At 35.7% G+C, this 14512-nt stretch overlaps 1 protein-coding gene across 3 annotated transcripts in view; it reads right to left on the reverse strand.

Annotated features, from left to right (window-relative positions):
- Positions 1-3806: 3806 nt before the first annotated feature.
- TFDP1 (transcription factor Dp-1) overlaps positions 3807-14512 on the reverse strand; it is a 37389-nt gene continuing 26683 nt past the window's right edge. For 2 of the 3 annotated variants that reach the window (XM_066545283.1, XM_066545282.1), the window contains exons 5-12: positions 13302-13423; positions 11697-11862; positions 11358-11504; positions 9354-9422; positions 7901-8052; positions 7176-7342; positions 6540-6621; positions 3807-4359 (exon numbers count right to left, since the gene is read on the reverse strand). In XM_066545283.1, coding sequence (XP_066401380.1) covers positions 4212-4359; positions 6540-6621; positions 7176-7342; positions 7901-8052; positions 9354-9422; positions 11358-11504; positions 11697-11862; positions 13302-13423 — 1053 coding nt within the window. In that variant the 3' untranslated portion in view covers positions 3807-4211. The remainder of the gene's footprint in view (positions 4360-6539; positions 6622-7175; positions 7343-7900; positions 8053-9353; positions 9423-11357; positions 11505-11696; positions 11863-13301; positions 13424-14512) is intronic. The other variant, XM_066545284.1, reaches the window with a different exon arrangement.

Genomic DNA, 14512 nt, shown 5'->3' on the forward strand with positions numbered 1-14512 from the left:
CTGTGCACTGGCTCCTGCAGCACTGCAAGGCTGCCATTAGGTCTCCTGAGGCTGCCTCTTCTCCAGGCTGAACAAGCTGCTCTCCCTCAGCCTCTCCTCATACAGAAGCTGCCCCAGCCCAATGAACATTTGGGTAACCCACGAGAATCCATGGAAGCTCAAGGGCACACCAAAGGTCAGGAAAAACCCTGGAAAAACCTTAAATCCTAAATTCAGAAGATAACAACAGGAAAAAGCTGCTCTTAATGTGCTGGCTCATCTTTGCTTTTCCTGGTAAATGAATGACAATTAAGGTTTCAGTAGACTCGTGTTTCTGGAAGTAGACAGGGCTGAGAAATGGCGACAAGTTGTTAACTCAGTGTACTCATAAAGACAAATGGCCTACTACACTCTTAACAAGCAGACAAGAGAAAGGAAATCCCAACAGCAAACAATTATCTATCTGTGAAAAACTGGATATGCTGTCCTTTGTACTGGTGATCATTCCAGTAGTGCTACATCATGTTGGTTGGTTTTGTTTTTTTGGCTTTTTTTTTTTTTTTTAATTTCGCCCTTTCTACATTAAAGCAGCATCAAATTTTCAGATTTCTCATTCATATGAAGATTTGACAACCTATGTATTCACTAATTAAGGAATAAGGAGATTTGTGACAGTACCTACTTTCATTAAATATTCATCCTTTAATTCAAATAAATAAATGGACATCTGTCAAGGGTCAGTTCTCTATCAGCTATGTTTACTTTTTTTTTTTCTCTGCAACAGCTGCCATCTTTCATTGAAGGAAGGTTCAAGTAAAAAAACAAAACCCATCAGTTTCTGAAGTCATAACTGTTTCTCTTTGGTTAAGACAAAATCCTATGGGAAAAGCAAAGCAGATTATTTGTGAAACAGTTCAAGAAATCCTTAACTTGTTACACATATTAAAACAGACAGTCTTTCACAGCTCAGGAACACTTCAGAAAGTGCAAAAGATGCACACTCCTCCCAGGACTTATCTGCAGGACCATTTCAGAGGCATAAATACACACTTGGCAACTCTTTTCCTCTTCTTCATATCACAAAAAAGCGCTGGCTAAGTAAAGGAATTAAAAGTACATTCCTTTCCTGCCACATTTTACCTCAAACTGAGCCCTTTTAACAATTCTCATTCCCTTTACCATCATTTAATCTTTCTTAAACCAAACTCCAGTTTTTATCTCCTTACAGTATTTTCTCCCAGAGATTTCCTCAACAATTTCCTGTCACAATTTCCTGTTATGTTCTGTTCCTGCTCTCAATCTTCATTTTCCATCTGTACATGTACACTTTTTTCAGAGATTAGAACCATACAGTTTAAAGTTATCTTTCACTTTGCAGTTCCTTTCATGCTATGCCTGACATTATTAAATACTTATACTCTCTACCTTTCTTTTTCTAAAATAAATTTCTACTACTACTCCTTTTTCTAGTCTTTGACTAGTCTTCTCTTGTTTTCTCATTCTTTCCAACTTACACCTTCTGCTCTTATTATGTTCCTCTGCAAAGACCCTGCTATAATCTGTTCTTTCTTTACACTTCCCTGCACATACTTCTTCACATTTCCTTCCTCATCTCAACCTGGCCCCTCACCATTAGTCTCTTTTCTCTTTCTTTTTTTCTCCTCTTTCACCTGAACATTGTAACCAAGTGACTGCTCCAAAACAAGCAACTATAGACTTTCTCTCATTATTGATTACTGCCTTTACTAGAAAACTCTCCCATGACAAAGGTTATACAGAACTGTAGAATTGTTTAGAAGAAAATCTTTAAGATCAAGTTCAAACAGAAATAAAAAATAATTTCCCCAAAAGCACTCCAACTTTTAAATTATCAAATTCCATTTCAGATTCATCACCAAACAAAAGAAATAAAAGAGAAAAGTAACATCTTAAAAATGTATGTTTTGTCACATTTTCACTCCCAGCATGACCTTATCTTATCTGAGGACTATTCCACCAATAAGAACCAAAAGAAAACTGTCAGATTCTTTCAGCCTTCTTTCCCTAACATCTCTCAACTCACTCCTTGCAGGCAAATCTTGGATCATACACTAGAGAATGCAAGGGAAAACTGGAATAATTTCCAGTTCCTCTACAGTTCCTCTACAAACTGAATTGCCTTTCAACATGGAAGACAATTTGAATCAACTGTATCACTCACAACAAGAACCCTGTGTTTAGCATTAGCACTGCAGAGAATTGCCTCCTCACTGAGGAGCAAAACATCCAATTAGCCTCCTCTCCCCCAGATTTTCCCCAGTCCCATAAAGTAATTTGTTTCATTCATTCATGTTACAAGGTCTGATACAATTTGAAAACCTTCAGTGTGTATCAGCTGTTCTATATTAAAAACACATATCCCCACACAGATTTGTCTATGCATAATCCCTTCAAGAAAAAAAAAAGATGTAACACACTTCACATTTACCGCAGGGTTTAAGTGCATCCAGGAGCCCCTACCACAGTCAGCACAGTTATTAATTCTTTGCAGGAACTCTCTGGACATTGTGGAAGTATCAAATCCTGCCTGTGACAGTAGCCTGCAGTGACTAAGCCAGCTCAGTAGCCTCTTACAGGTGAGAGCAGAGCATGTGATCTGACAGAATGGTTTAAAAAGGAAGTAAATGAAAAGTAGATTAAAGCTTTTTGGAGGACATAGAAATACATGACAGAAAGTTAGGACTGAGGAATATGGGATGGAAAGTTAGGACATTAGGCATGGGATTTTAAACAGAAGCTAGATAGGAGTACTAAGATCGACCTGTCATGCTGAGGAGCAACATGGATGAAATAAGGAGGTTTGAAAGAAGAGAAAATACTGGGTAAGTTATTGCCTTTTGCATCACAAGTTATCAAGAGCTCTAAGGGCAAATTACTAAATCAAAGCAAAAACTCTGGGCCCTCTGTAGCACAGATGCAGCATCCCAAGACAGCTAATTCTAGGTCTTGTGACGAGAAGTGAAATGTTCTAAAATAATCCTAGAATTAGAAAAACCACAGAGCTTGTTAAAAATGCCCATGCGCGTTTTATTAATAAAAACTAACAGTGCCAAGGTTAAACAAGTCAAACAATTATAGTCTCTTTATATTTCATAAAATATTACAGAAAAGTTTATTTGTGTTTCAATAAAAAGACTACTGTCTTAGAATAGGCAGCTGACAGTATTTGTGCAGTTAATTGTTTGTGAATAAATTTAAAAAGACTACCACCTGCCCTGAAATTCCTTTTATAAAAATGAACTATTAAAAATGATTGACAAATTTTGAGTTAAAAAACTTAAAACATTCTCTATATTTAATTTCAACTTTATAATAGATTACAGGAAGATGCTTATGAAACAAATACAAACATTTGTTTCAGTACATGTCTTTATATGATAGACTTATAAGTATGTAAACAACTATATAATAAAAAGTTTCCAAAGACTGCCTGTAAGAAATCAGGCAAATTTTACCATAAGCAATAAATCATTCCAAACCTTCAAGACATTTTATATAGCTGCACCAACTGGCAGTAAACATTTGCCAAAAACTTTGTAATTCATATGTCCCAACATACAGTGAAAAGTATATAAACTTGATGGAATCATAATGTTAGATATAATTTAAGGGAAAATAAGTTCACAACAACATTCCTGGAATTTAACATGTAAAAAAGTAGGACGTATCTTTCTTGTTTGGTTCTTTGGACACTGCATGATTAACAAAAAACACTACTACATTAGCTCACTATCCCTCAAAAAGTGGCATAATCAAAATACACTCCAAATAAATTGCCATTCAGTGTATTCATTTTCCACAGAAGGATAGTATTTTATTTCTCAATGATGTGTCTACATTTTCTTTAGCAAACTTTGAAAGAACATTTGGGGCAAAATTCTTTTTCCTTCAAGTAAAAAAGAAATCCCAAACAAAAAACAACCAACAAACCAAAAACCCCTAAAACAAGAGTAAATAAAGGCTCTGCATTAACACACTGGTATCAAAAACACACATCCACACCACATTTAAAAATATCCTACATAAAACAATCCTTGTTTGCTTATCAGAGGTGCAATTTCTAAACTCAGAACTGCTTACCAATATTCTCCTTGGGGGATGGGGCAAAGTAATTTGAGACACTTCTCCCTAGAACAATTTATTCCTGAAGCCTGCTGAATTTTAACAAAAAAATAGTCTACAAGCAAAGGGCATCAGTCGTCATCATCATTTTCATTAAAATCATCGTCATCATCATCGTCATCCCCAACATAAGAAACTGGTGTTTCAACTCTGGAGCCACTATACTGAGATCCATTGGAACTTGTAGCCAACATTCCATCTCCACCATTGGAAAAGTCACTGAAAAAGAAAAAAAATCCAGTTGGCATTGCTTCATGATTTCTCCCCTATCTAGTCCATTCCTTTAATGAATCTACCACTGCCACTTTATAAATTGTCTTCAGTGTATGTCCAAGCCATCTCCAAAAAGATGAAACAGTCTCAAGTAATTTTGAAGTGGTTCTTATCAGGTTTCTTCCTTTAGTTTTTAATATAAAGATTAAACTTTCTCACAGGCACTTTATAAATGTTTTTCAGGTTTCTTCTAAAGTACATTTAGTGTTAAGGTTACAAAGCCAAGCTCTTTAGTATTTTTGTGAAGCACTGAACGCTTGCAAGTAAATCATGTCTTTCAGAGTCACTGATCTTGATTCAAAGACCTGGAAAATTAATAGCTTTTCCTTAACTCCTTGATAATACTTAGCAAACTGTCACATGCTGTATTTTTAATTTGAAACTTTTCTTCTCATTGTGCAGTATTTTGTTTTAATAGAGCCAGAAAATTCCTGCCTCCATGATGAATTGCTACTTTGTCAATCTATTTAATTGCTGATTTTCTAAATAGTTTGGTAAACTATTAAACTTAGCCACAAAATCATGCAAAATGTTTTGGTTTTCTTTAATTCACAAAAATATCTCCCTTCTAAGTATCAAAAGTACAAAAGTACCTCCCTTGAAAGACATTCATCATTTAAAAATTGCTTTCAAAAATATGTTTGCTAGTAATTTTTTAAATGCTGATCCAGCTAATGCACACATTCAATCATGCACGCTTGCTGCTGTATGGAGCCAATTCAATGGTCTATCATCACACAGAATCAAACTGCCAGGGCACACCCTATAAGCTCACAGGAAAAACACATCCACTAAGACACTTTCAAGCACTTCTGCTGTTCTGCACACTTATTCAGCAGCAAGATACTAAGATATCTGTTAGCTGTAGGCAGATGACCTACAATAGGTCTGCCATAATTATCTGCAAAAGCAGTTTCAAAAGCAAAGAAAACAAAACAAATCAAAGAGATTATTCTTCTGCTTTTCTAAAGTTTGAAAGTACAAACCCAAAGTCCTTTTTCCTCTCTTTTTGATAAAAACAACTGGATTTCATAACCCGAGTATCCTACTAAGGCAAACAAACTGGGATGAAAGTATTGGTAGCAGCATCTTTGGACTTCTGCAGACTTTCTTTAGAGACCTTGTAAAATAAATGCACAGCCTTTATTTGCCTTGGCAGCACAACTTGTCTTGCCATGAATGTTCATTGCTATTGCCATGAATATTCATATATATCCTATAATTAAATATAATTTGTCACTGCCCTTTTCCAAACTCCTAAGAAATGGAAATGTTAGAAGTTCTTGTACGCTCACCAAGATAATGAACTCCAGTCAGCCTCTGGTTCTCTATTGGTCTCTGGCTAACAGTGGCCTATTGAAATTTCAAAGTCTTAAAAACACATGGTGCTCTTTTTGACTACCCTTTGCTCATTACCACAGAAGGAAACCTACTGAAAACAGAGATTTTAGGTACTGTTCAGAATCTCTAAAGATATTTTGGCAGAATTCTCACTCAAGCTTCAGTTCCCTTGCACAAAACATGCAGAACTTAATTCAAGCATTTGTTACGAATGTCAAGCGTTTCAATGATCATAAAATCAATTAGGTTAGAAAAGACCTCAGAGATCACAGAATCCAACTGCTGAATATTTGACTCATTTTACAACCTTGTGGAGCTCACAGAAGGACATATTTTTGATTAATACAGTAGTAAGAAACTAGTGAGTAACAAAGTTGAATACTAGTTATGGTTTATCACACTACCAGCTTCTGTGATTGCTGTTTAAAATCCAAAGGTCAAAATATTTTTTAATGTTAGACATTAAATGATCAAGGGTTAATCTTTCCAATACTCTATCTTTAGAGAAGTATCTGTTTTCTTGTCACAAACTCTAAACTAGAAAAAAAACCCCAAACAAACAACACATTCAAGAATAACACCACTCTAACACCTTTCTAGTATACAGGAAAGGATTTCCTTAATAACACTGCTACGAACCACTATAGAAGTGATGTCTGAGAATAAATTTAAAAAACATATCCACAGCCTATTTAATCAAAACAGAACTTGCTTCATGAAGCATTTAATATCCAATCTCTTTGACGACCACAGATTTACAAAACTAATTGAAAGTTTCATCTCACCTGGCTGAAAATCTTGTGCCGTTTGACGCAGAACCTGATGAAGATGTGACATATACACTGCTGATTGATCCCTGAGCCATTTCTGTAAAACAAACAACATGCTTTTCAGGAATCCTTCCAAACACACCCATCTAATTCAGTGGAAATGCTTCGTCCTTTAAAGTCCAGAAAAGGAGTCTTGCAGCCCAAACAACAAAACATATTTATGTACTATATCCAAACCAGCATAATCCAAAAAATGGCTAGTGCGAGCAACAATAAAATTTCAAAATACATTTTAAAAACCCATTTGTTTTGAAGTGAGCAAGACAGATGATTTCAGTATTCGTCATATGCTTGTACTTCACTACCTTTTGCCTTTGCAAGTGAATCAAGCATAAATACTGTTCTCTTAAAAGAATTACACACTGCAAAGATCTACTTGTGTGGCTTGATGCAAAATGTTTTGCAAAGAGCAACACTCCACTCTTTATGAATCACTACGTTATTTGCTCCCTAAGATACACTAAAAAGCAGACAAATTTGAGAACTTGACAGAAATCTTTGGAAAATTATCTGATCTAAGGTATTTTCATGTGTTTTCTTGAAGTCCTATATTAAGGAGGAAAAAAATCAACTCTTTTTGGAGTAACTAACCTGTCACATATGGTTCCAGAGCTTTAGGAACCAAACTCCTTGCAATTTTTAGGTCCTCTGCTGAACAGCTTCCAGATTCTAGCCCACAAGCCATTCCCATTCGTTTTAGTACTTCTATATCATCATGAATTTCAAAAGTATTGTCAAAATTAAATAGATATTCAAACCTGGAGAGGAAAAAAATGTCTCAATTAACTTCAACAACTTTAACTACCTTTCCATTTTCAGGAATTGCAGCATTTCAAAAGCTTTACACACAGTGTTAAGTGTGCTAGTGACACATCACATTAAGCAATCAAATTTTCAAGATTTATGTATTTGCTTGTGACTGCTTACATTCAGTTTTTATTTAGCTGGTGAAAAATACAGCTTTTTGAAGCAAAAGTGGAGAACAGCAGCCCTGAAAGTGAAATCCATTTTCAATTCCACTGGCTGCATTCCATGGTGTTCAAGACAAAGGAAAACACTGCTTGGTTAAGTAAGACAAAATGTCAAGAGAGATGCCTAGTATCTCTAGATAGCAAGTCTTAAATAAGTTATCAAATGTGAATCACTTAGTCTATTGATTAAAAGAATATATAAAACAGCTGTCTGAAGTGCATGTTCTCAATATACAAAAGGCACAAGTAAAGTAAGTTTGTATTTAATCTTTAACAAAGATACATGAACATTTATACAAACTCAGAGCTCTACTGAAGGCCAAATGGCAAATTTTGTTGGCTTACTTGTCATTTGAAATACTGCAGTCGATCACTGTCTTCTTGCTGGTGTTCACAATGATAAAAGGCAGATGGATGACAGAATTGGAAGGGGGAGGTCGGTTTGCCTGCTGCTCTGCCTGACGGTTCCGCTGGACGAGGTTCTTAAAGGCAATTTGCTAGAAAAAGCAACAGTGATAGCAAAGCATGAACGAAGCTTTTAGGATCATGTTAACAAAACTACTAAGGATTCCAGCAATGGTTGCAGAAATAAATGCAGAAAAGGACAGAGTGTTTACCATATTTCTGCATGTTAAGATGCAAGAAGAGTCACAGATCACAGTATTAAAAAAGGCAATGCAGTAAAACTTTACTGAGGAAAAAAAGAAGCACATTCTACTAACTACATCAGCACAGCTCCTTGGACAGATCTCTGGCAGAATGGAGAGAAAACAATGATTGGAAAAATAAATTTTCCCATAGCATCCTATCTCCTCTCCATTTACGCTTCCCTACTAGCTGCTGCACTCCAAAAAATGTTACTACTGGAATTAATTATACGCAAAAAATTTAATGTTTGGATTAGATTTGAATATCTGGCATTAGGTTTCTGAATTACCCATTTAAGATTAGTGACTTTAACATCTTACCAAAATTGCTTTTTACAATGGAACGTTCCTATTTTAAAAACTAGCAATTTGAATAATTAAAAACCATAGAAACTCGAGTAATAAATCATACAGTAAGCTACTGAAGAAAGGAAAATATTTTTCTGGTCACAAAATCAAATTAAATAAACAATAATTAAGACCAAAATCCAAAGCCAACACAGAGACTGATAAAAATCAGGCGGCTGTCCCAGAGCTGTCTGTACTTCTGAGATTCTCATTCCTACTGTGTAGGCAACACAGCTACCCAGGAATACATTTCTATGGACCAGCAGCACAGTGTCTTGGGAAATAAACTATTGCTTCCCCAGGTGCAGTAAGGGAAATCTGGGAAGGAGTTCAGCCACAGTTTCACAGTGGTCCAGCCACTTCCACACCAGTGGCAGCAATTCTCCAGCAAGGCACAATGCAGAGCACTATGACAGACAACTTGTACAGTCACGTAATTTTATCTATGGATGCTAACACAGAAGAAAATTCTAGATGCCTGTACCTAGTTCAGTTCCTGAACCAAATTGGAAAATTCAGAGGGTATGATATGAAATACTTCTCCTATCAACATAAACCCTGTTTAAACATACTTGAAACTCCAGATAAATTCATCATAACTGATGGAAGGTTGGTGGCATCCCCAATAGCAATGGCCAAGCATGGTCCCAGCTAAACTACAATGTTAAATAAAGCTGAATACACCTTCTCCTGAAATTCACCTCTAGTCTTCCTAGAAGTTCCCATCCCTCAGACTGGGACAAAACAAGAGGAATACAGATATAAGTTACCTTGCCCTATAGACAAGAGTACCTTGACTGTACCTGTAGAATGAGTTCTTGTAGCTGAGACTGTTTTTGCTTTATTCTTTCAATTCTTCTCTGTTTCTCCACCTTAAGACAGACAAAAAGGACTGGTCAGTTTGTTGGTTTTAAGCAGCATTTTATGCCAACATTTTCTCCCTTTAAAATAATTTCAGTACCAGAACAGTGGAGTTAGGAAATACAGCAATCAATCATTAAGGTTCTACACATACCTGTGAAGAAGATAAAAGCATCTTTGCAAACAGAATGTTTGAGTTATGCCTCAAAGGGTTATTGGAATTCTCTCAGAGAGGCAAAGATAGACAAAAAGGATCTATTTATGTAGAGTTTACTGACATTGGAGGTATTGGAGAAGATCCATCAAAGATGGTTAAAGACAGGAAGCTGCTATGGAGCCCAAGGTTAAGACCTCACAGTATTTAATATGTACTAAATAATAACAAAAGAGGTAAGAGACTAAAAGCTAGGAAATACACAGCTTTCTTAGTAGAAGAACTCCCCAGAGATTCCCATGGGGATTAAACTGACAGACTGTTACTCTAACAACAATCAGATTAAGGTGACAAGGTGACAGAATCTGCTGGCAATGCTGGGTTACCTGGCATAGTAAAAAGAGTTTGTCATAAAGCAAACTCAAAGTGTCTTACAGCATTTTGTAATTACATCACTTAAATTATTTCTGGTTAATATAGTGTGGTATGTGTGAGAAAACAATCTAATCCATGCACACTTTAGAAATAAAATGACATTCAGCAGAGATCTAAAATTGCAGTATCTGCAAAATCCATCAGCTCACTGTACTCTGACAGCCAAAAATTCAAATTATTAGGCAAGAAACAGAGTACCAAACAGGAATTATCACTACATTACTCTATGAAGCAGAATGTTTACATCTTGAATTCTGTAGGTCTGATGGTTCTATTTCAAGACAAGCATATGAAAGAGCAATCAGGATCATCAGTGATACAGAACAGACTTTACACAAGAGAATAATGAATAAATTAGGACTGTACTGAAAGGAGAACGAAATAATGGGGAAGAACATGAGAGAGATCCCTATAAAACAATGAACAGGATGGAGAAAGTGAATAATGAATGACTAGTTCATCATCACTTCCAATTAAAAAAATATTCAGCAGGTATCAACATATCAAGATGTTCAAAACCAAACAAAAGGTATGTCATAAGAAGCTTCTCGCACCCCTGAAACTCACTGCCACAAAAGTAATTTAAAAATTAAATGAAAAATCAATTATCCGTATCAAACAAAAATTAGAATTATCCCTTTATAGATAAGGCACCCAAACACTTTTGTTCCACTTTCCCCCTAACTTTGGCACCTTCTGACTTTTTTTGTCCTGTTGAAGGAGTTTAGACTTATTGAGAATAAATAAATACAACGTTTCATTCCATTCAGATGAAGTGAATTTACTTCAGTAAACCTCAGTAACTTTATTATCCTACAAATCTCAGGCCAGTAAAAAAAATCCTGTCAGAACTTACGAATCTCTTTCTGTATAAAGCATTTCGCTTCCTCCCCATGACATGCAATAAGAAAGTCTGACATACTCACTTAAGAGAATTGTCACAAAAAGGTAAAAAAGGACCTGCAGCAATGGAGATGCCTATATGTACTGACCTACCTGCAACATCTATCATCACAGATCTACTGTCTGTTTGGCATCTGGAGAAAACAAATCTTCCCAACTCCTGAGTACCACTGTTGCAATGTTGGAAATACACATTAATTTTTTACTACCTCCCACTCAGAACCACTTCACATGTACTTCTAAAAGCTGTATTTTTGACATAGAAGAATTAAACAAAGACACAATTGAACAATCTGGAAGTTGAAGAGTGTGTGTTCAGTATATAAAAAATAAAATAAAAAGAGGACCATGTTGCTACCTCAGAAGATTATAGGCACACGTTGTATCAGAACATATTAAAGCTGTAAACATTTACTCAAACACAAAGCCATTGTGAAGTTCCAAATGCATATACCTCCAAATTCTGACATTCCTGAGCCGAGTTAGTAGGTAGACCAATCCATTTGATTTCCTTTTTCTCCTTAGAGATAATGTTCATGGCCATAAGGACATTTAAGGCATCATAGACACGTCGTCTAATATTCTTCTGGTCATAAGCCTGCTGTAGACACAGTGCATTAATCAAAAATATACCTGTGTCAAAAATATTTGAAAATAAACATATTACAGCAAATGGGTAAACTCAGTTAATATCTGAACTGTTTCATTTAGCAGTAGGAAAAACAGAAAAATCTCAAGAGAAATTTCTCTTCCCCCATTCAGTTCACATGTAATGGACTTCCCATATACTTACTGATTCATTTGGTGAAATGTGATTATCAGTGGTAGTGAATTCTGCAACCAACTCGTCTGCCACCTCATTGTATGAGGTGGTTCCTTTTCTCTGTACCTTCTCACAAACCTTCATAGAGAAATGACGTAAACCCTTGCCATTCTTCTCGCCTTTTTTGTTCCGCTTCCTAAATATACGTATAATATATATTTAATATATATTTTAAGAAGATTTAAACTTTGGAATATTTGATGTCTCTTTTTCAAATACAGGCACACTGCTGTCAAAAACCCAAGCCTTCCCTTTTCTTCTGCTTCTTATCCCTTACCAACCTTCTCTCCTACATTTTTTCCCCTACATTTTACAATATTTATAAACAATTCTAGTATCTTGATGCTTAAACACAATATAAATTTATTCTTTTGCCACCTTTTCTAGCTTCAGAAGAATCACAAAATCATAGAATACTTTGGGTTGGAAGCAATCTTTAAAGGTCATCTAGTCCAACCCCCCTGCACTGAGCCAGGGTATCTTCAACTCAGTGAGGTTGCCCAAAGCTCTATCCAACCTGGCCTGAATTCTTTCCAGCAGCAGACAAAAAATTAACAATTTTTGATATTACTTGATATTACTTGAAGAAATCAACAAAGAAAACCTTCCAAACTTCAAGACAAGAAGAGATAAGGGGATAAATACTAAAACATGAAAACTGAATCAGAGGAGAGAATTTTTTTGTCCTTTTTAAAATTTTTTATTTTTAAGTAGCACATAGATTGAGCATTTTCTACGCAATGTGATACTGATACTGACTGAACAGACAAAGTCTGATATTGGTTGAACTCACTAAACATTACACTATTACTATAACACAGATTTGAAGTTATACAGTATATGAAATTGCTATTAGAACTTCAAAGTTACAAGATACAAGCAGTATAACAAAGTTTTCTGCTTTGCAAAGTTTTTAAATAAAAATTTCCTTGTAACCAGAGGGAAAATACAAATATCAACAAAATTAGTTTCAGCAAGGGGAAGTCTCAGTTCTTACATCTCATTTCACTGTATAATTCCAAAGCAGAAATCTGTTTATGAGTAACAGGCCACCAATAATAAATGTAGTCTTTTAAAGCAACTACATTTAACAAGACGCCCTTAAAAACAAGCTTGCATGAAAAAAACACACCAAAAGAATGCATTCCTTGTATTTAACACTTTTTCTCAAAAAGGACCACATTCTTATTTCAAATGACACTCTGGGATATCCTTGGTTCAATCAGAAATACACCATATTTTTCTGAAAATACACCAGCATAAGAGAAATCATAGAATCAAGTCAGATAAATTCCTGTGTCCTTTTAGGAGCTAAATTCTCTAAATGTTAATAATGTCAGAATATCTACCAGAGCTTACAGAAAATATTCTGCATTCTTTTACAAGAAATGAAGAGGCACTTATGGTGTGACTACTCCCTATTTTAGTACAGCAGGCTTCAGTGGTGAAGTGCTCTTGATGAAAGGGAAAAGACTTTGGTACAACTGCTAGCCTGAGGAGTACATACACTATCACAACGCTTAAAACAAAAGTTCCAACACTTTATTAATCCCTTCTAGCTTTCATTTTGCTCACCCAGCAGACCAAGGTGAAGAATCTCCAGTCTGGTTCTGTGATGCAAAATGTGTGTTAGGTGTGTGTGGACTTCCTACCAGGATGGTATTCTGTGCTGAAGGTCTCTGAGGCGTACCGATAACCTACAGTGAAGACAAAATCATTTGGAAAATGGTAAGAATTCCAAGACATTTGTAAGTGACACAGCTGAAATTATCCAAAGACTAGTACTTTACATATTTATTTTAAGTACATCTGATTTATACACACTAGGATTTATACACACTAGGAAAAACTTCTGACTACAGTAAATATAATTAGAGCACATCCCAAGATAAAAGCATTTATATTTTAACCTCCTTCAATCAAGTTTTCATGCTTGTAACACTGTTCAGCACTAACTTAGACAAGATGAAAACACACACACTCTCCCTCCAAGGAAAATGGGGGGGAAAAGCGAGGGAAAACACACCCTATGCTACCAAATTATGTATAAGGATGCTGCAGTAAATTACAGTTAAAATATGAATATAAGAAAATCTGAAAATCAGTAAAACCAGAGAGAAAATGCAGAGCTTTTGCAAGAACTCTCTCTCCTGGTGTCAGCCTCTATCACCAGAGTCCAAACTACTGCATTAGACATGAGAAAGAATAAGGGTGAACTTTCTTCATCACTGCAGTGAGTGACATCAAATTAGGCAAACCCATTCCACTGCAAACATGTTGAGAGCACACACTTGGCTAAGCAGTCTTCCAGCCTCCATGTGAACTGTCCTGAAGATGTGGTAATTTGACCATAAGTAATAATAACATACATAGAACTGTGCTCTCCTACCTCTGAAACTAGCTAAACAAAACACCCACTTTTGCAGGTGATGATTTTATCTCTGAATTGTTTAAAATGTAACTTTCTAGAAAATATAGATTACGGGGGAAAAATTATATCCTATAGATTACTCTTTTGTAGAAAGATATATCTCCTTTTTTGGGGTGCATTTACCTCCCAGTGAAAACAGCTGGTTGCATCCCTGACATCGGGTAAATGAAAAAAACATCAAACAAACCTAAACCCATAACCACCCACAAGCTTGCCATGTTTTCCTGCAGCTACATTCTGTCTGAGCAGCAAAACTTAATTTTTCTTCTGTGAGCCATCTTCAACAGTTAAGTCTCAACAAGAGTAAAATACAAAAACTGAAAATGAAACATTTCATGTGTGAAAGTTACATAGA

This window comes from Molothrus aeneus, chromosome 2, assembly GCF_037042795.1.
Source record: "Molothrus aeneus isolate 106 chromosome 2, BPBGC_Maene_1.0, whole genome shotgun sequence".
NCBI classification, from domain to species: domain Eukaryota; kingdom Metazoa; phylum Chordata; class Aves; order Passeriformes; family Icteridae; genus Molothrus; species Molothrus aeneus.